Here is a 22,257-nt window from a genome sequence, read left to right as displayed (position 1 = left end):
AACTATGATATGCAAGGGATAACGGAAACGATTCCCAAGCTCTTCGTAATGCTGAAATCAACGAAGGTAGAAATCAAGAAAAATATCAAGTGTTGATGGTAGACTAGTTTCAAGAAAACTAGTTTCAAGAAAACTAGTTTCAAGAAGGGGAACTTCAAGAAGAATGGCAAGCAAGTTGTTGCTCAAGTGAAGAAGCCCAAGTCTGGTCCTAAGCCTGAGACTAAGTGCTTCTACTGCAAAGGGACTGGTCACTGGAAGCGGAACTGCCCCAAGTATTTGGCGGATAAGAAGGATGGCAAAGTGAACAAAGGTATATTTGATATACAGATTATTGATGTGTATTTTACTAGTGTTCATAGCAACCCCTCAGTATTTGATACTGGTTCAGTTGCTAAGAGTAGTAACTCGAAACAGGAGTTGCAGAATGAACAGAGACTAGTTAAGGATGAAGTGACGATGTGTGTTGGAAGTGGTTCCAAGATTGATATGGTCATCATCACACACTCCCTATACTTTCATGATTAGTGTTGAACCTAAATAAGTGTTATTTGATGTTTGCGTTGAGCATGAATATGATTTGATCATGTTTATTGCAATACGGTTATTCATTTAAGTAAGAGAATAAATTGTTGTTCTGTTTACATGAATAAAACCTTATATGGTTACACACCCAATGAAAATGGTTTGTTGGATCTCGATCGTAGTGATACACATATTCATAATATTGAAACCAAAAGATTCAAGTTAATAATGATAGTGCAACTTATTTGTGGCACTGCCGTTTAGGTCATATTGGTGTAAAGCGCATGAAGAAACTCCATGCTGATGGACTTTTGGAATCACTTGATTATGAATCACTTGATGCTTGCGAACCATGCCTCATGGGCAAGATGACTAAGACTCCGTTCTCCGGAACAATGGAGCGATCAACTGACTTATTGGAAATAATACATATTGATGTATGCGGTCCGATGAGTGTTAAGGCTCACGGCAAGTATCGTTATTTTCTGACCTTCACAGATGATTTGAGCAGAATATGTGTATATCTACTTAATGAAACACAAGTCTGAAACATTTGAAAAGTTCAAAGAATTTCAGAGTGAAGTGGAGAATCATCATAACGAGAAAATAAAAGTTTCTACGATATGACCGCAGAGGTAAAATATTTGAGTTAAGAGTTTGGCCTTCAGTTAAAACAATGTGAAATAGTTTCACTACTCACGCCACCTGGAACACCACAGTGTAATGGTGTGTCCGAACGACATAACCGTACTTTATTAGATATGGTGCGATCTATGATGTCTCTTACTGATCTACCACTATCGTTTTGGGGTTATGCATTAGAGACAGCTGCATTCACGTTAAATAGGGCACCATCTAAATCCGTTGAGATGACACCATATGAACTATGGTTTGGCAAGAAACCTAAGCTGTCGTTTCTTAAAGTTTGAGGTTGCAATGCTTATGTGAAAAAGTTTCAACCTGATAAGCTCAAACCCAAATCGGAGTAGTGCGTCTTCATAGGATACCCAAAAATAAAATGTTGGGTACACCTTCTATCACAGATCCGAAGGCAAGATATTCGTTGATGAGAATGGATCCTTTCTAGAGAAGGAGTTTCTCTCGAAAGAAGTGAGTGGGAGGAAAGTAGAACTTGATGAGGTAACTGTACCTGCTCCCTTATTGGAAAGTAGTTCATCACAGAAATATGTTCCTGTGACTACTACACCAATTAGTGAGGAAGCTAATGATGATGATCTTGTAACTTCAGATCAAGTTGCTACCGAACCTCGTAGGTAAACCAGAGTGAGATCTGCACCAGAGTGGTACAGTAATCCTGTTCTAGAGGTCATGTTACTTGACCATGACGAGCCTACGAACTATGAGGAAGCAATGATGAGCCCAGATTCCGCGAAATGGCTTGAGGCCATGAAATCTGAGATGAGATCCATGTATGAGAACAAAGTATGGACTTTGATTGACTTTCCCATTGATCGGTGAGCCATTGAGATTAAATGGATCTTCAAGAGGAAGATGGACGCTGACAGTAGTGTTACTATCTACAAAGCTAGAATTGTCGCAAAAAGGTTTTCGACAAGTTCAAGGTGTTGACTACGATGAGAGTTTCTCACTCGTATCTATGCTTAAGTCTGTCCGAATCATGTTAGCAATTGTCGCATTTTATGAAATCTGGCAAATGGATAAACAAAACTGCATTCCTTAATGGATTTATTAAAGAAGAGTTTTATATGATGCAACCAGAAGGTTTTGTCAATCCTAAAGGTACTAACAAAATATGCAAGCTCCAGCGATCCATCTATGGACTGGTGCAAGCATCTCGGAGTTGGAATATACGCTTTGATAAGTTGATCAAAGCATATAGTTTTATACAGACTTGCTGTGAAGCCTGTATTTACAAGAAAGTGAGTGGGAGCACTACAGCATTTCTGATAAGTATATGTGAATGACATATTGTTTATCAGAGATAATGTAGAATTATTCTGCAAAGCATAAAGGAATGTTTGAAAGGAGTTTTTCAAAGAAAGACCTCGGTGAAGCTGCTTACATATTGAGCATCAAGATCTATAGAGATAGATCAAGACGCCTGATAAGTTTTTCAATGAGTACATACCTTGACAAGATTTTGAAGTACATCAAAATGGAACGGTCAAAGAAGGAGTTCTTGCCTGTGTTACAAGGTGTGAAGTTGAGTAAGACTCAAAACCCGACCACGGCAGAAGATAGAGAGAGAATGAAAGTCATTCCCTATGCCTCAGCCATAGGTTCTATAAAGTATTCCATGCTGTGTACCAGACCTATCGTATACCCTGCCCTGAGTTTGGCAAGGGAGTACAATAGTGATCTAGGAGTAGATCACTAGACATTGGTCAAAATTATCCTTAGTGGAATAAGGATATGTTTCTCGATTATGGAGGTGACAAAAGGTTCGTCGTAAAGGGTTACGTCAATGCAAGTTTTGACACTGATCCAGATGACTCAAAGTCTCAATCTGGATACATATTGAAAGTGGGAGCAATTAGCTAGAGTAGCTCCGTGCAGAGCATTGTTGACATAGAAATTTGCAAAATACATACGGATCTGAATGTAGCAGACCCGTTGACTAAACTTCCCTCACAAGCAAAACATGATCACACCTTAGTACTCTTTGGGTATTAATCACGTAGAGATGTGAACTAGATTATTGACTCTAGTAAACCCTTTGGGTGTTGGTCACATGACGATGTGAATTATGGGTGTTAATCACATGGTGATGTGAACTATTGATGTTAAATCACATGGCGATTTGAACTAGATTATTGACTCTAGTGCAAGTGGGAGACTGAAGGAAATATGCCCTAGAGGCAATAATAAAGTTATTATTTATTTCCTTATATTATGATAAATGTTTATTATTCATGCTAGAATTGTATTAACCGGAAACATAATACATGTGTGAATACATAGACAAACAATATGTCACTAGTATGCCTCTACTTGACTAGCTCGTTGAATCAAAGATGGTTAATTTTCCTAGCCATAGATATGAGTTGTCATTTGATTAACGTGATCACATCATTAGAGAATGATGTGATTGACTTGACCCATTCCGTTAGCATAGCACTTGATCGTTTAGTTTGTTGCTATTGATTTCTTCATGACTTATACATGTTCCTATGACTATGAGATTATGCAACTCCCGTTTACCGGAGGAACACTTTGTGTGCTACCAAACGTCACAACGTAACTGGGTGATTATAAAGGTGCTCTACAGGTGTCTCCGAAGGTACTTGTTGGGTTGGCGTATTTCGAGATTAGGATTTGTCACTCCGATTGTCGGAGAGGTATCTCTGGGCCCTCTTGGTAATGCACATCACCTAAGCCTTGCAAGCATTGCAACTAATGAGTTAGTTGTGGGATGATGTATTACGGAACGAGTAAAGAGACTTGTCGGTAACGAGATTGAACTAGGTATTGATATACCGATGATCGAATCTCGGGCAAGTAACATACCGATGACAAAGGGAACAACGTATGTTGTTATGCGGTCTGACCAATAAAGATCTTCGTAGAATATGTAGGAGCCAATATGAGCATCCAGGTTCCGCTATTGGTTATTGACCGGAGACGTGTCTCGGTCATGTCTACATAGTTCTCGAACCCGTAGGGTCCGCACGCTTAAAGTTCGGTGATGATCGTAATTAGGGTTTTTTTGTTTTGATGTACCGAAGGTTGTTCGGAGTCCCGGATGTGATCACGGACATGACGAGGACTCTCGAAATGGTCGAGACATAAAGATTGATATATTGGAAGCCTATATTTGGACATCGGAAACGTTCCAGGTGAAACCGGGATTTTACCGGAGTACCGGGGGTTACCGGAACCCCCCCCCCCCCCGGGGGGCGGGGGGGGGGGGGGTTAATGGGCCTACATGGGCCCTAAGGGAGAAGAGGAGGGCCGGCCAGGGCAGGCCGCGCGCCCCCTCCCCCCCTAGTCCGAGTAGGACAAGGAAGGGGGGCGGCGCCCCCCTTTCCTCTTTCCCCCTTCCCCTTTCCTTCTCCAACAAGGCAAGAGGGGGGAGTCCTACTCCTGGTGGGAGTAGGACTCCTCCAGGCGCACCCCTAGGGCCGGCCGCACCTCCCCCTCTCCCTCCTTTATATACGGGGGCAAGGGGGCACCCCATGACACACAAGTTGATCTTCGTGATCGTTCCTTAGCCCTGTGCGGTGCCCCCTTCCACCATATTTCACCTCGCTCATATCGTAGCGGTGCTTAGGCGAAGCCCTGCGTCAGTAGAACATCATCATCGTCATCACGCCGTCGTGTTGACGAAACTCTCCCTCAACACTCTGCTGGATCGAAGCTCGAGGGACGTCACCGAGTTGAACGTGTGCAGAACTCGGAGGTGCCTATGTTCGGTACTTGGATCGATCAGATCGGGAAGACGTACGACTACTTCCTCTACGTTGTGTCAACGCTTCCGTTGCCGGTCTACGAGGGTACATAGACAACACTCTCCCCTCTCGTTGCTATGCATCACCATGATCTTGCGTGTGCGTAGGAAATTTTTTGAAATTACTTCGTTCCCCAACGAATGAAACAATGGGAGGAAATGAAGAAAGAGGTATTAACATTAAAGCAAAGTGATTTGCCTGATGAGGTGTATTGGAAATTTGACAATTCATGAAAGTTAACGACAAAGTCTATGTATAGATGGTTGGAAAAGGATATTGCTGGGTCTAGCTTCAAGTGGATTTGGGATGCTAAACTACCTCTAAAAATTCAAATCTTCTTGTGGCTGGTGGGGCAAAATGCCATCCTGACTAGAGAAAACTTGAAAAAAAAGATTTTGGCCCGGAAATCCTTGTTGTTCCTTTTGTGACCAATTGGAAACAACCCAGCACTTGCTTTTCTTATGCCCTGTATCTAGAGTGGTATGGAGAACTGTTGGACCTCTTCTTCGGACTGATTGTTGTCCTAATTCTGTCTGGCAATACTATACTTAGGTTTACAGTTTCTTACCTGGCCTTGAAGAAAACGGAATATTAGTTTGTTGGTGAAGTGGTGGTGGAAACCGGATAAAAATAAAGGTCTCTGGCAAGATATAGTTAAGGTGAAATACTTGAAGAAAACTTTGGTGGCCATGGTGAAGGAAAAAAACAATGACTCGCCATGCTGGAAATCCCTTTTGAAAGTGAAAGACTTGTATATGCTGGGCAGGGGTGTCAAATTGAATAGGGGGGATGTGGCCAGGCTCTGGTTCGATGAACTGGAGGGTAGGACTCCCTTTAAAGAGAAATTTCCTTTGCTTTTTGAAATATGTGTTGAACAAGATTGCACTGTTGACAGAATTGATTCGTTGAATCAAATCTCCTCCTTTAGGAGGAGGGTGTCTCCTGAGATAATGAAACAATGGGAGGAAATGAAGAAAGAGGTATTAACATTAAAGCAAAGCAATTTGCCTGATGAGGTGTATTGGAAATTTGACAATTCAGGAAAGTTTACGACAAAGTCTTTGTATAGATGGCTGGAAATGATATTGTTGGGTCTAGCTTCAAGTGAATTTGGGATGCTAAACTACCTCTAAAAATTCAAATCTGCTTGTGGCGGGTGGGGCAAAATGCCATCCTGACTAGAGAAAACATGAAAAAAAAAGATTTTGGCCCGGAAATCCTTGTTCCTTTTGTGAGCAATTGGAAACAACCCAACACTTGCTTTTCTTATGCCCTGTATCTAGAGTGGTATGGAGAACTGTTGGAGCTCTTCTTGGGACTGATTGTTGTCCTAATTCTGTCTGGCAATACTATATTTGGGTTTACAGTTTCTTACCTAGCCTTGAACAAATTTACACCGTTGGCTTGGCAGCTATATGTTGGGCCATTTGGCTGACTCGAAACCGGTCCACCTTTGAGTCCAAATGGATTAACTCTCCGTTTGAGATTGTGTTCACAGCTTGTGCTTTTCTGATATACTGGGGAGGCCTCCGGAAACCTGAGATGGAAGAGATGGTGAAGAGGGGCGCGAAGATGCTGAAAGAGAACACAACTCAGATGATGCTGCTATGCGGGCCTCCGGCGCCAACAATGGACGGGCACGATGGAAGTTAAAGATGCACCTGGAGTCAACAGAAGTATGTGCTTGTCATCGTCTGCCGGGATGTGTTGCTGGGTGCTTTGGTGGGGGTATCTTTTATTTTGGCAATTGCTGATACTGTGGCATGTGCCTGGTGATGGCGTCTGTAATATGTGCGGTACTTGTTTAGTTTCTCGTAGTGCGGCTTTGGGTGATATCAGGTTTTCGCCCCATGATCTGTTGTTTCTGATGACAGGCGCGGATGGTGGGTTTCCTGGTATTGCTCCGAACTCGCTTTTCTTCTTTCCCTAGCCCTGATAGTTTCAGTTCCTGAGACAAATGTATTTCCATTATGAAACTAATAGAAAGGGGGGAAGCCTGGTTTGAAAAAAGCTACGTGAAGATATCGGGTAGTTGTACATTTTGGTTCAGTTCAGTCCTGGAATCTGCTTAGCTTATATCGGCCCGACCCCTGTGCCATAGGTCTAGGGTGCCGGTGCACCATTTTTATTGACTGCTCAGCTGGACTATTTGCCATATTGGGAGGTAGTCTTGTGCTATGAATGGAGCACTGAACAATGTTCCATTCATGGAGTAATAATACATGGTATTTTTTGGTACGTTGAGAATATTGCCATGTTGAGTAGAACACAAGCTTTCAATGCTAGTGCGGCTCAGAATAAAGGAGCCTGATTCAGGAAAGAACCATAGCTGGTAAAAGGTAAATTGCTATGGATTTAAAAAAATACACAAGTTCTGAGCGTTTTAACATTTTACAGCAGGCCCTAAGAAACTGCTTCTAACAGATGCTTTGGTATTCCTTTCATTTACCCAGGCATTTAAAAAAAACGTTGAGGTGAGATGCTTTGATACAGGCATATGAGGCGTTCATTACAGGTAGTAATAACTTACAGATTCGCACTTCTGGAAGAACAATATTATTAACTGCTAAGCTTTTTCGGGCGGAGGAAGTATTTTGTATGGATAGTCAATTCTGTTTAAATAGCACAAATTCTTGGTCTGTACCTGCCATCACGCTCAACTACATGGCATAGCCCATGTCCCCCAATTTTAGAATCCATGGAAAGAAAATCACTCTGCTTATATGGCATAAATGTACATCTAAGCAGACAAACATCTCACTTAGCCATGCTATAAATGCACCAGTGGTTGTAGGACATCAAGAGTATCCACAGGTGGGTGGCCAAGTACCAATAAGTCAAACAGAAAAGAAAATTAGTATTTTCTCTAGAGTGGAAAAACTGCTAGATATTCATAATAGAAAAACATGCACACAGTTTTACCACAAACTACAGGTGGCCAAGCACCGACATTTTAAGAGGATGATGTGTGGGTTGAAAAAGGATAATGCAAATCTTATCTCATCACACATGAAGAAACGATGTACCAATTTTAGTTAATAATACCCACAAAAAATAAATGTTTGGTACCGTAGAAAAGAAATTTCGATGCATTTGACCAAAATATATACATGGACAGAAATATAACTCCACGACCATTAAATCTACTATTCGCACGAGCAAAGAAATGTATGCACACATGACATTGCTTCACAGCTTCAGACGCGTTGTAAGATACTAAGATGCCATCTTCACATATGACTCGACAACAGGAATATTTTGCAATCCAATATTGTCCAAGATTTTCAGATTATATATCAAACCATGCATATATCTATCATGGTGCATGACGACACAGAGTATATATAGTCTAATATCTGTCCAAAAGCTGCTATGCATAATGCATAATGGATGTGATCAAAACGGCAAAAGCTATATATGACCGGACATATATAATTATAGCATAGACGATAAGTCCAAGTTAAACCGGCAGTTCCAGAGCAAAAGGTGGCCAACTGCCATTGTCCAAAAACTCACCATTTCGTAGCATTTCAAAGGTGGCCAGCTGCCATTGTCCAAAACCCTACCTTCTTGAGCAGCACATTGCATTTGAGTTCCCATGCCGCAGTGTTGACAAAGAGGTGGAGTAGGAGTTCACACGCGCACCACCACCCCGTCGCCCACGCCTTCCTTCCCCTATAAAACCCCCCATCAAACCACGGCATGACGATCATCCAAAGCACAGCTCGAAAGTTCACAAGTCACAACACCGGCCGTGCTCGTCCCACTCCCCGCCCCAGTCCCCATGGCGCCCAAGGCGGCCGGAGCCCGAGTGCCCCTGGCGGTGACCGTCTTCATGGCGGTCGTGACGACCATGCTGCTGCAGCCCGCGGCGGCTGGCCTGTACGGCGACCGTGACGCGCTCATGGCCCTGCGGAGAGGCCTACAGGACCCTGACGGTGCGCTGTATACCTGGATCCCGGAGGTGAGCCCCTGCAGCAACTGGTCCCACGTCACCTGCAACGGCCAGGCCAACCGCGTCACCGAGATGTGAGTGAGGCGACACCGATCCTTCTTCCCTTCCATACTGCTTCCGTTCCGTCGTATACTTCATCCGATTTTCAATACGGGGTTTCTTTGTTCTGTCAGAGTAATCGGCTTTGTGAACCTGACCGGACCTCTGTCGCCGGAGCTGGGCAAGCTGGACCAGCTAACCAAACTGTGAGCCTCTCTCTCTAACCCATCTGTTTCTGCCCGTAGCGATTGTTCCGTTGACGCGGTTGATGGATCAAAATGTACTATAAACTCTTATGGCATCTAATGAACAGGTGGATTTCGTACACCAATATCCAAGGAACGATCCCTGAAGAGCTGGGCAACTTGGAGAACCTGAACACCATGCACCTGCACAACAACAGCCTCTCGGGGCAGATACCTGCATCGCTCGCGAAACTCAAGTCTCTGAAACAGCTGTGAGTCCATGATCTCCAGTTTTTTTTTCTTCTTCTCTTCATGTTTTTTGTTTTTGCTTTTCAAGCATCGAATTGCCTCGTAGTACAATATTGGATTTGAAGTCTGAAGTCTGGTAAACAAGTTTCATGATAAAACAAAAACAAAAAATTTTGAATTCTCATGATAAAACAAGTTTGGCTCTGATGTCTGAACATTTGCATGATGATTTGGCAGGCACCTTCAACAGAACCGCTTGACCGGCCCGATCCCCAGCGAGCTGGATGGGCTGTCCGACCAGACGAGCGTGTACGTAGGACGATTTTCTCAGTTGTTCTCTTCTCTCTCGACGATCAATTAATCCAGTGATCTTCATCTCCATTGTTTTGCTTGCAGTAATCTGTCAAACAACGATCTGTGCGGCCCGATTCCGACGGATGGTCCCTTCAAGAACATCAATTCCAGCCTCGCCGACAACCCGCGGCTGGGCAGCAACTGCTAGGCCGATGCACGGCGTTGGCTGCCCGCCGGAGTGAAGAATAAACTGGGTACTCCTACTCCTACTACTAGCATGCAGCCAGAGAATCGGGTGGCGCCGGTTCATGCATGCACGACTTAGGTGGATTCGTGAGCGAGGTTAATTTAGCTGTGTGCCAGTGCCAGAGAGCAGGCAGGCTAATTTATGTATGTGTTGTGTACAAGCCGAGATCGATCGTTGTGGGCTTGTTTCTGGCTGTTGCCATCGATGGGATGAGTTACATATATGCTTCCCGTGCCGCTTTGGGTGCTTGAGTCACTACTCTCGAATCTATTCAGCGAGTTTCTTTGCTTTGGGTGCTTGAGTTGACTGCATTCATTGTGTGTGTGTGTTTTAAAGGAGATTGAAACCCCCGACCCTGCATCATTCTGATGCACACAATCATTCTTATTGATTGTTAAGCAGAGTACAAAGCAAAGTCAACTGTGGCTGAAGCATTACAAGGTATGAAATCATGACGTGTTGTTGTCATTATCATATTTTGTTGTACATATCTTTGTAAGTAGGAGGGTGTTTGTAAGCCTCGAGTCGAAACATGTAGCAAGAGACAGAGCACGCTTACATATACATGCAAACGCAAGAGTATTTTTACATTCACACAAAAGTAAGAGTCCTTTTACAATACATCAAATCATTTTTGGACGTTTATTTTATAATCCGACAACCCAAATTACGCAATACCACAACAAAAATCTTGTAGTGTACGTATTTGGGGTTTAAGGGCACTTTGGGTAGTTCACACGTTTTCAGCGGATCAATAACTACATATTAATCAGGATTAATTACATGATAAATCTACGTATATCAGTCTACTAGAAATACCAAGTTGTCGTCACTCCGAGCCAATCCATATTTACCATTGAATCGACTTAATGCTAAATATTAAAGTCTGCAGTACGATGTATCTTATAAAACTCTAAGAATGCAATGCATGGGCCCTGAAGCTATAGTTGTACATTTTTGTCCAGTATAGTTCTGGAATTTGCTTAGCTTATATTGGCCCGACCTCTGTGCCATAAGTCTAGGATGTTGGCAGCACCATTTTTGTTGACCGATCAGCTTGATACTGGACAACCATGCATTCACATGGTTGGTTGTATTATTTGCCATATTGGGGGACACACCTATTCTAAGAATGGAGCACTAAACAATGTTCCAATCCACGAATAATAGTACACGGTATTTTTTGGGGGTACTTTGGTAACACAAGCTTTCGATGCTAGTGTGATTCAGAGTCAAAGAGCGTGTTTGAGGGAAAAAAACATAACTAGTACAAAGGTCAATTGCTCTGATTTAAAAACACAAGTTCTGAGCTTTTAGACATTTTATAGCGGGGCCCTAAGAAACTATACTACTTCTGACAAAGGTATTCCTTCCGTTTACTCAAAAACTCTTCAAAAACAATCATGGAGTTGAGTTGCTTCGATACAGGCATATGAGCTGAGCATTCATGCCAGACATTAACTTGCAGATGTGCACTTCTGAAAGAACAAAAACTATTGACAGCAAACCATTTGCAAGCACCATCTCTTTTTGATCTTTTGTGAGTAAAAGAAGTATTTAGTATTGTGGGCTGGTATGGATCGTCAATCCTATTTCTAATAGCACAACATGCTTGGTCCATATCTGCCGTCATGCTCAACTACATGGCATACAATTTTAGCCCATATCCCTCAATTTTATATTCCTTGGCCTGAATGTATATCTAACCAGACAAACATCTCACTGATAGCAATGCTGATAATGCACCAACGGTTACAGGACATAAAGAGTATCCAAAGGTGGGTGGCCAAAAACCAACAAGACAAACAGAAGGAAAAAAAATGCACGCCGTTTTTGCTATAGTAAAAAGGCGCTAGATATTCATTATTGCAAAGCATGCCCAAAGTTTAACTGATAAAGTACAGGTGGCGAAGCACCGAGATTTTAAGAAAATGATGTGTGGGTTGAAGGAGTTAGCTAGGGGAGAATATGTGTATACAAATTACCATTTCTATTTCAAATAATGCAAATCTTATCTATCATCACAAATGAAGGAACAAAGTAAAAAGATAGTTAATGATATATATGAAAGACATGGGTGTTCAGTACAATAGAAAAGAAATTACTATGCATTTGACCAAAATATATAGATGACCAGACATGTAACTCCAATGACTATTACATATGTGTGAACTACATGTTCTAGAACATCAAGAGAAACTATGGCCAACTAACTAAACCCGCAAAACACGACGCATATGTATACAATGTTCGCAACTTAAAAAAAAATGCTCACGAATTTGTAAAAATTATTCGCAAATTCGAAAGATGTTCAGAAAATTGTAAAAAATGTTTGTGTATTTAAAAAATGTTCACGATTTCATAAAATGTATGTAAAGAATGTTCATGTATTGAAAGAATGTTAGTGAATTTGAAACATTGTTCATGAATTCATAAAATGTTCGCAAAAGTTAGGAAATGTTTGCGAATTTCTAAAAACTGTTACAAATTTTTTTCTAAATTCGATTGATTTAAAAAAAATCACAAGTTTCAAAAATATTTTCACAATTTCGAAAAATGTATGTAAATTATTTTTTTAAATCACTAATTTGAACAGTGTTCATAATTTCAAAAACAATGCTCATGATTTCCAAAATATTTCATAATATTAAAAAATGTTCACAAAAAAGGAAAAGAAAGAAAAAGGAAAATAAAATAAAAACGATAATGAAAAGGAGAAAAAAGAAAAAACCAAAAACATGGTAGTTGGACCGGCCCAAATGTACGCAGCGGAAAGCAAGGGGTGTGCTGTCCCTAACCAGCGACATGCGCGCCAAATAGGATCCCCGGGGTATCCCCAACACGGAGCTTATTAATTTATTTATTTTTTTGAGGGGACGGAGCTTATTAATTTTGCATATCTTGTTGATGTGGGCTTGCTTCTCGTCTGCATCTGTCAGCGCATCATCTAGCTTCTTTTTAAGAGTTCTCAAAAAAAAAAAAGAATCTAGCTTCTTTTAAGTGATCGATAGAAGCAATTGAGCATCTGATTTACGCAAAGTTTTATGAGATCAACCAACATCCATGTGCTGCAAGAGAAACCACTCTGTCTGTGTGCAATGTTGTGAGAGCATCTCCAACAGCCGCGCAACGCGTCACGCGCTAAAATTCGCGATACAGTGCCGGGTTAGCCAGCTTTTGCGCGCAGCGGTGCGCTGACTCCAGCGGCCGCCGCAAATTAAAGCGCGCCCACGCCGCTTCAGCAGGCGCGCTATATTTCAATTTTTTCTACTACATATTTGGTTTCGTAGATAGTTCTCCTACTACATATTTGGTTTCGTAGATAGTTCTCCTACTACATATTTGGTTTCGTAGATAGTTTTCCTACTACATATTTGGTTTCGTAGATAGTTCTCCTACTACTACTCGTCCGACTCGGACTCTGTCTCAGTAATGTCCTCCTCCGACGTCGGAGCGTAGGCGTCAAGGAACCGCTCGTCGTCGGAGTTCCAGGAGGACGCATCTCCTAGCGCTTGGTTATATTTAGCGCGGCGGCGGCGGGGGGGGGGGGGGGGGGGGGGGGGAGGGGGGCGCGGCTATAGGACGGGGTGAGCGGGGTGCCGGCGCGTGGGTCCATGGGTGCGGGTCGTCGGCGTCGGCGCGCGCGGGGCTTTGGAGGGGGAGAAGACAGAGCGCTCGAGTGTGCCGCGCGCGGAAGCGGGCGCTGCAAATACACCGCGCGAGGTAGCGCTTCCTGCCGCGCGCCCAACTGCTTATATCGCGCGCGCGGTTATTACGCGCCCGCTGAAGCCATCCGCCGGGTTGCGCGCGCGCTAAAATGGGTATATTTACAGCGCGCCTGTTGAAGATGCTCTAAGCAATGGAATTCATATGCCAACTTGCAAACATAGGTCGATATATTTATACATTAGTTCCCGGCTAGCACAAAGCGAAGAAGTCTTGATTGAGATTCTAGTTGTGTGTGAGGTTCTTTGAACAGCCAAAATTTTGCAGCGGCAAAAGAAGAATGGGTGGGCTCGCCGGATTTAGAGGGGCTTCGCCGCCTGCACAAGGGCATGTCTGTTGTGAAACAGCCGAGTCATAAAATTTGATGTGGAAAAAGTTTATGGGGAGAAGAGCAAGAAAAGAGACATGGGTATTTTGGTCCAGAATTTTGCATAATGACATCAGAAGCTTTGCAAAGTTGCAGCGGCATTTTTCCAAAGAGTGAAGTTGTCACGGCATTTTTCTGAATCGCGAAAATATCAAACTAAGCCAAAAAAAAAAGTTGGTGCTAACTCCGAACTCCCAAAGGCCTCACGCGGCTGAACGTTCAGGGCATGTCTAGTGTGAATCAGCTCACCAACGTTGCCGAGCTCAAGCTTTGGGCGAGCCGAACCTAGCTGTAGGCGGGCCAGAACCAACTTCACCACGACCCAGCAAGCTCTCAAACACGCTGTCAGAGGGCCTGTCTGACGACGACGCGCTGCAAACCGAAGACAAGAGACACGCTGTCAGAGAGCCTTGTGGTCGACCCAGCAAGGCGCGGAAGCGACGACCTCGACCACGGTGCAGCCCCGGCGTGCCCGTCGACACCGACCGAACCCGAAGTCTGCCGGTGAGGATTGGGTGCTCTGGGATAAAAAGGCAGAGGGGCGTCATGTGCAGTTGAGACTATCCATAATGAGAGTAATATAGATAGTAACATCACACATATTTAGATGAAATAAATGGTATGGCAAGCAATAAATAAAGAAAAAGAAGCATATAGTAACATATAGTATGAGTAACACCACACATATGTTACTATTCTATGTTACTACTCGTTATGGCTAGTCGGAGGATGTTCGAACAGCCCGAAACCCACCATTGCTGTTGCCAGCATTTACCCTCACCAACAACCAGCTCCAGACATTGCTTGATCGCACGTTGCCGTCAATGATTCAACAGGATGAATTACTACTACTTACTTTCCGTAACGGAATCGCAGCAAGTCGCCGCTTTGATCGAGTGAGTCTATTCGCTGCGTTGCGTACTGCCTTGGGCGTGCTTGGCTGGAGGTCTTCCGTTTTTCGGTCCGGTCGCTGATCGCCGATCACGGGTCAAATTCGACGAACGAACGAACGATCCATGGACCTGAAGAGGCCAGTCCGCGAACGGCCAGCTCCCGGATGCTTTTTACGCACCCCTGGCCTGGCGGTCGTATGGTCGTGCAGTGACATGCGTGGGCCATCTGCCGAGACCGACCGACCGGTCGAGGAGCCGAGGCTCGGGCTTATCCAACCGGATTAGAACAAGCCTAGCTAATTTTCTCTTCTGTCTCCGGCCATGGTCCCGTCGCACGCATGCACGGATCGTCTAACTCCACGCAATGTACTCCATGGCCACACGCCCACGAATTAGAACAGCCATAACCGTCTGTCTTGGGCTCGTTCCAAGTTTGCCTTGATTGCATCGTCGGCTCGGTGCCACTGCCGCGCACCGGCGCCCAAATCATTTTCAAGTAACCTACACACGGGGGCATCGCCCTGCTCGCCGACGCCACGACGCAGACGTAGGTGTGCGTGACTAGCGCGAGTCCCACGCACGGCACGACCGGCCTGCGCACCATGGCAGCCGCCAGCAGTCACCACCACCGGCCAAATCCAACACATTGTTTGGCGCAACAACATGCGTCCGTCCGTACGTGCAAGCTGCAGGATAAGGATCGGTCGATCGAAGCCAGGCACAGGCATGGGCTGCGCTGCGGCGCCACCACCTACCAGCACGCTGACAGTCTGACACCACTGGCGCTCCCGCACTGGCACACTCCGCTGCAGCTCCTGAGCGCTGCAACTCTCTTCTACAGAAACCGGGGGGGGGGGGGGGGGGGGCGGCACACGGGCACGCGCCGCAGAGGATCGATCCGCATCCGATCGCCCAAAACGGACCAAACAAAGCTTCGAAAGCGAGCTCGGATCGGATTGGATAAGCACGGGCCTACCCATCCCCACCCACCCGTCCATCGACGTCCCGTTCCTACTAATCATGACCGCCACCACATTAGATCGGTTTATTTTATCATCTCGGTCTCGCCCTTCCCTTGTTGCTAGTAACTCAGAGTAAATAAATAAATAAAATAACAATTACTTCAGGAAGAAGATAGAGTAAACAAACTTAGTTGCCAGATCTCCCTTGCTCTACGCTGTCAAATCACATGGTTTCCATTGCTAGGAGAGACCGATATTTTTTGCTTACAGAATGGCTTGCTTCTGTGACACTTCATTCCCTTCTGCTCTTTCTTCATCGACCGTCGCGATAATAGTTATCCTCACACCGCTTTCCACACAAGCATTTTGGCATCGTGCTGCATTCTTTTATTTTTATTCTTCCAAAAAAAAGATTCACGTCGCATTTTCATCGTGACTAAAGAGGCGTATATATAGCTCGTGCGCATAGACGGAGACAAATCTTCTTTTGCATGCGTGCGAAATGCTCACTCTCTTCCGGCCGTGGCGGTGTGCTCCTGCGTGACCCTTCTTTGTCATCGGCTGGAGCGCGGTCACTACACGAACACGATAGCGAGCCACGTCTGCTACTATCGCATCTCAAACCTCAGCTCTTTATGCGTGCGTCAGGCGCATGCATTTCTCGTCGTGTTGAAAAAAAACGTCCGCTATTCGTCTTCAATCATGTTACCACAAAGAACATCAGAAATAATAAATTACACCCGGTCCAGATCCGTAGACCGTCTAGCGACGACTACGAGCACTGAAGCGAGCCAAAGATGCGTCGCCATCATCGCCCCTCCTTCGTCGGAGCCGGACAGAAATTATTGTAGCAGACAATCAGGAAATCGTCGTGCTAAGGTCCCCGTAGGACCAACGCACCAGAACAACAATCGACATTGATGAAGAGTAGCGTAGATCTGAAGGATCCAACTTGAAGACACACGAACATAGACGAACGACGACCACATCCAAGCATATCTACCAAAGAGAGATCCACCGGAGACGCACCTTCACATGCCTACCAACGATGGTAGCCGCATCGTCGGGACGGGGGCTAGGCCCGAAGAACCTTATTCCATCTTCAGAGAGTCGTCGCCATCTCATCTTTCTGAACAAGACATAAACCCTAAAAAAACTCAAAGAACCATCTAAAAACATAGTCCTTCCTCCAACAAGGGCTGGGATCCACCGCACCCCCGCGGCCCCTAAGGCTACCCAGAGACGAGGCTGACCAGTGGCAGTGCTGACGGGAGGCAGAGGAACCCTAAGCTTTTTATGGGAGTGGAGGCATTGTTTGCGTCAGGTTTTGTTTCAAGTTGTTGAATAACTGCAAAAAGGCTCTCTATGTGTTTTACTCTCTTATAGCAATGTTATATCACGAACATGAAAAATGACAGACGACATCATCAAGTCACACGTCTTGACTTGACAAAAACCCATATTACAACCCTAAACTAATCACTCAGTTTAATTTGCAATCCTGAACTTTAAAAACAGTCAACCTATATACCAAACTAACCATATGGTTTAGGAATCAACCCTCCTTTCAGTTTTGACTTAGTCAAGCGTTTTTTACCGTGTTGATGGACTGTGTAATGCCAAGTCACCAAGATACGCTAACTAAGCCTAGGGCTAGCAGTTTAAAAAATAAGGTTGGCTCCTTTCTCTCTCTCTCTCTCTCTCTCTCTCTCTCTCTCTCTCTCTCATTTCGCTGTTCCCCCGACCCCGACCACCTCACCCACACAGCAGCAGCAGCCCCTGACTTCGTCTGCCACCAGTGACCGACGAGCGGGCGTTGCACCTGTACCTCCCTTGTGTGGTTGAAGGGTCGTTGTCACCCGCACTACCTACGTGTCGTGTGGATGTCGACGTAGCGTGTCAAAGCAAGCTGTTGCAGCCAAACCACCGTTGGTAGGCAGTACCCCCTCTGCGCTTCCTTGTAGAAGGTCGTCGTCTAGCACTCCCCGCCCATGTCCTCATAGTACGGTCGGGGCAGGCACCACCGTGTTGGGCACATGAAAGTTGTCGTGAATGGAGCTGGCAAAATGCCATCGCTACATTGAGGTGACTCCAATGGTAAAGGTGACATGGCTACGCTGACAAGGCAGTCAACATGGTCAAAACCGCTTGACCGTGTTAAACCCGGAGGGAGGGGGTAATTCCCGAGCCGTGTTTTTTTAGGGTGTTCGACCAACTTTTAAGTTCAGGGTTGAATATTAAACCGAGTGGTTAGTTCACGATTGTAATGTGAACTTTTCTCTTTTGACTTCTTACCTACACGACCATTGATCCAAATCCATGCTTAGGAAGGCATCATCATACTATCGCTATAGTCGATGCGGCACATATATGCTACCAGGATGACTTGGACCTTCGAATCCAACGGTGAAGAGACGGTGGCATGACACGCGAGAGACGGTGGCATGCGGGGTACATGTCGTGCCATCTTATCCTCCCCTTCTTTCGGTGAAGCTACACATTTACATTTCATTAACTCTTATCCATTAGAAAGATGTATTTATTTCCATCGCTATCCAAACACTAAAATCTTTGACAGAAACATCGCCGATTCGCAAATGTTGACTTCTTACACCGCCTAGCACGTCACCACATCGGTTATAGCCCATGCAGCCCATTTATGCGGTCGAGATGACCCGGACTGCCGGATCCAACAGCGAAGATAAATCGAGAGATAATGGCCCTGACGCACAACAGGAGGGGGCATGCAGGGCACGTATCGCGCCATCTTATCCTCCCCTTCCTCCGCCGAAGCCACGACGTTTACATTTCATTAACTCTTATTCATTAGAAGCATGCATTTCTTTGGGTCGCTATCCAAACACGAAAAGCTTTGACAGATAACATCGCCGAGTCACAAATGTTGACTTCTTACACCGCCCTTGATGCAAAACCCATTAGCGAAAACGTTTACCGTCTATACATGTGCGGTCGGGATGTCTCGAACCGCCAGATCCAACGGCTGAGGAAAATCGGGGATGATTCACGTGGCGCGCGAGGGGAGACGGCGCGCGGGGCACGTGCCTGGCCATCCTATATGTCCTTGCCCCCTTCCTCCGGCGAAGCGGCCGGTGGCTGCCTCAGAGTCCGCTGAACTCAGCACGCGCGCGCGAGCGATCTCCAGAGTCCGCTGGTTTCGCCCTCGGCTACCTGCTCGGGGCGGCGTTCGAGGGACGGCGGTGCTGCCTGGCTGGGCGGTGCGGGAGGGGGTGAGCAGCTGCGGGCGGCGGCGATCTGGGCATGGGGAACGCGAGCGCCAGGGCGGTGGAGAACGGCCACGCGGCGGCGCCGATGGAGCAGGTGGCCGTGGCCCCCGTCGGCGGGAGCTCCGCGGAGGCCGCGGCGCCGCCGGACGCCGTGATGCGGGAGCTCCCTCCTCCGGTCCCCTACGTCTTCGCGCCGCAGGTGATGATGATTTTGCCCTGCCCGAAATGGTAAAGAGGGAAGAAACCCTCATCTGGCCTTCTTGATGTTTTCTTTTCTTCCGTCATACGGTTGTTGCTATCAAGTGCACCGAGTCCCGTTCCGTTCCTATCAAAATTACCAAGTTGTTTTTTTTACGGGTAAAATTACTAAATTAGTTACTTGCGCCGGAATTACTAAATTAGCATTAATTGTAGTAAATTTAGTCCTGCTAATTGTTCTTAGCGGTTGCTTCAGTCATTAAATGACTAGATTATTTCCACCCGCTGTTTAAGCTTGAAATGGCAACTTGAGTTGTAAGGATGGCCAATGGCACATGTTTTAACTCAGAGATCCACGGCTTAACTGCAACTTGTAGTTTGTTCCTGGTATTCTCCAAGAGTAGGCTCTTGTTTATGTTATAGCTAGAACATGCATGTGGAAGAACGTAGTTTTGATGAAGACGCGTTGGTAGATTTCGTTTGGTTGCACCTGGATTCTGCAAATGGATTTGGTTTGGTGCAGTGGGCGAGTTGGTCATCCTTCCTTTCACGCATTCTGCATAGCATTAGATACTAGATAATATCTTTAATTTTCCTCGAACATTACGTGGTGTGCGACAAACCGTTACAACTTGATCTTCTTTTCTGGGCAGTTTGTCTTATTTGTTTAAACTATACTGTGTGCTAAGCAACATCGTAGACCAATTTTTTTACTCTTGGTCCTGATACAGGGACAGTCCACATTCAAGAAAACATATGTGGGGCATCATGATAAGCAAAACGCGTTTCACGGTTGGCACTATAATTGGAAATGGAATCCTTGAACAAACTGATAGCAAAATCTTTGTTCAGTACTGCTTAAATGTAATTTGGAACTATAAATGGAAATGGAATCCTCGAACAAACTGAGAGCAAGAACATTATTCACTACTGCTTAAGTGTAATGGGACGTTCAATAGTAGTACATACTATTTCAAACTGAATTCTGTAGCACTTGGTAAGGTACACAAAAGAATACATGATCTGTATTACCATCATATATGGTTTTGAATTTCAAATACAATGATTTATGGTGGTGCTTTTATTGTTGATTCACTTACCTACTGGATATTGTCTTTGATGCTGTGTGGCCCAATATGATTCTTGCCTTAAAATAGGAGCATATTTTGCACATTAGCTTGCACCTTATTTGATCAGCAACAGTTCATACTCCGTAAAGAAGAAAAGCATTTGGCCCCTGTATTACTGTATTAAGCTGCTCTGGAACGTTGTAATCCTTTTGCTGTATGGCAGATTTGCTATTGGCTTGATCAAACTTTGGCTGCAATACGGTAGTAGGTCGAGAAGTAGGTTTTTGCCCTGAAGTTCATTGTCGCGATCGATGGTGAACAACGGGCTTCCTGCTAGCGCGTCGAACTTGCTTTCCTGCCTTCAGCTCCCTTCTCTCTTGTAAGACAATGCTGCTCCAATTCAATTCATTGAAAGGTGAAGATACCAGTTGGAAGGAAAATAAGCCTCATGTTATTGTGTATAAATGGCAGCCAATGTTCTTTCTTTTCCTTTAGAATGGACATGCTAAAGCATCCAGTTTATTCTTACTGAATTACTTTTGACCTATGCAAAACCATGTGCTTTATTGACCTTTCAGATAGTACTGTGAGATATGTGCATTGACCTTTGGCCATCTTTTGTAGGATGTTGCTAACTCGTTTTTTTTGGAGGGGGGGTTCAAGTCACATCTATGAACAATATTGATGGTCCTGCTTGCACTGACGGTTAACTTCACCTGACAGGTTCCAGTAGCTCCGATGCAGATACCGAATGAATTTTCACCTGCTTTTAACCATTCATGGATGAATGGCTCGGATGAATCCACCAACAATAACCCCCCGGAGGTTGAAATTCCAACTTTGATTACATGGAGTCAAGGAGGAAACGAGGTGTTTGTGGAAGGATCATGGGATAACTGGACATCAAGGTTTACCCTTTACCTGATCTGTTATTCGAATGTTTTATCCAATTCTGAAGACGACATGCTAAAATACCAAATATCCTTATGAGTACTCTCAGGAAGGTGTTAGAGAGGTCTGGGAAAGATCACGCCGTGTTGTTGGTTCTGCCATCTGGAATATATCATTACAGGATGATTGTTGATGGGGTGCCGAGATATGTGTCCGAACTACCTCATGTGACTGATGAAAGAGGGCAGGTGGCCAACCTCCTTGATGTCCATGTCAGTAAGGATTATATCTGTCTGTTTCAGCATTTCGCTCCGGCCTTCTCTAAAATGATATTCCAGAATGTAGGTTCTTGATTTTATCTGAAAGCATCTCTTCTCTGTTTTGATTAGGAGTATATCCCAGATAGTCTTGACAGCGTGGCGGAGTTCGACGCGCCCCCATCGCCTGAGCACAGCTACAACATGGAGTTCCCAACCGATGAGGAGCTTACCAAGCAGGATCCGCCCGCTCTTCCACCTCAGCTTCTCATGACTGCCCTTGGTGGCATCGATCACTCCGACGAACTCGCTCCAAAGCCGAAGCCGCAGCATGTCGTCCTCAACCATCTGTTCATCGAGAAAGGGTGGGGGGCGCAGTCTCTGCTCGCCCTCGGACTCACCCACCGGTTCCAGTCGAAGTACGTGAACTTCGTGCTCTACAAACTGCTGGTGAGGAGGTGACCGGTGCCGCTGGTGGAAGATGAAAGAAAGCAACGGTGGCTGATTAGGACTGATGGGAGTGAATAAGAGAGTGTAGTTTGACAATGTACATAAGGGGGATTCCGTAATCATCCGTTTCTCTTTTCTTCTTTCTTTCTTTCTTTCTTTCTTGATTGAGTGAACTGTTCTTGTGGCGTGGGGTTTGAACCGTCTGAACTCCGGCGAAATGAAACAAGAGGGAGTGTTGTGAAAATGTCTGGTCTTGTCGTCTGATCTGTTATGTCGA

General features: G+C 45.1%; 2 protein-coding genes across 2 annotated transcripts; both read left to right on the top strand.

Annotated features, from left to right (window-relative positions):
* The first annotated feature begins 8,677 nt into the window (after positions 1 to 8,677).
* Positions 8,678 to 10,212, top strand: LOC123161417 (leucine-rich repeat protein 1). Its single transcript, XM_044579280.1, has 5 exons — positions 8,678 to 8,981; positions 9,081 to 9,152; positions 9,260 to 9,403; positions 9,618 to 9,689; positions 9,777 to 10,212. Exons 1-5 carry the CDS (start codon positions 8,737 to 8,739, stop codon positions 9,880 to 9,882), a joined length of 639 nt encoding a protein of 212 aa, XP_044435215.1. The 5' UTR covers positions 8,678 to 8,736; the 3' UTR covers positions 9,883 to 10,212.
* An 8,760-nt stretch (positions 10,213 to 18,972) lies between these two features.
* On the top strand, positions 18,973 to 22,257 carry LOC123060657 (SNF1-related protein kinase regulatory subunit beta-1). The gene is made up of 4 exons (XM_044483460.1): positions 18,973 to 19,313; positions 21,106 to 21,290; positions 21,383 to 21,545; positions 21,663 to 22,257. The coding sequence occupies exons 1-4, from the start codon at positions 19,149 to 19,151 to the stop codon at positions 21,990 to 21,992; spliced, it is 843 nt and encodes a 280-aa protein (XP_044339395.1). The 5' UTR covers positions 18,973 to 19,148; the 3' UTR covers positions 21,993 to 22,257.

This window comes from Triticum aestivum, chromosome 1A (assembly GCF_018294505.1).
Source record: "Triticum aestivum cultivar Chinese Spring chromosome 1A, IWGSC CS RefSeq v2.1, whole genome shotgun sequence".
Classification (NCBI taxonomy): domain Eukaryota; kingdom Viridiplantae; phylum Streptophyta; class Magnoliopsida; order Poales; family Poaceae; genus Triticum; species Triticum aestivum.
Note: the sequence above shows the minus strand (reverse complement) of the source record. Positions and strands in the feature narration are given on the sequence as shown.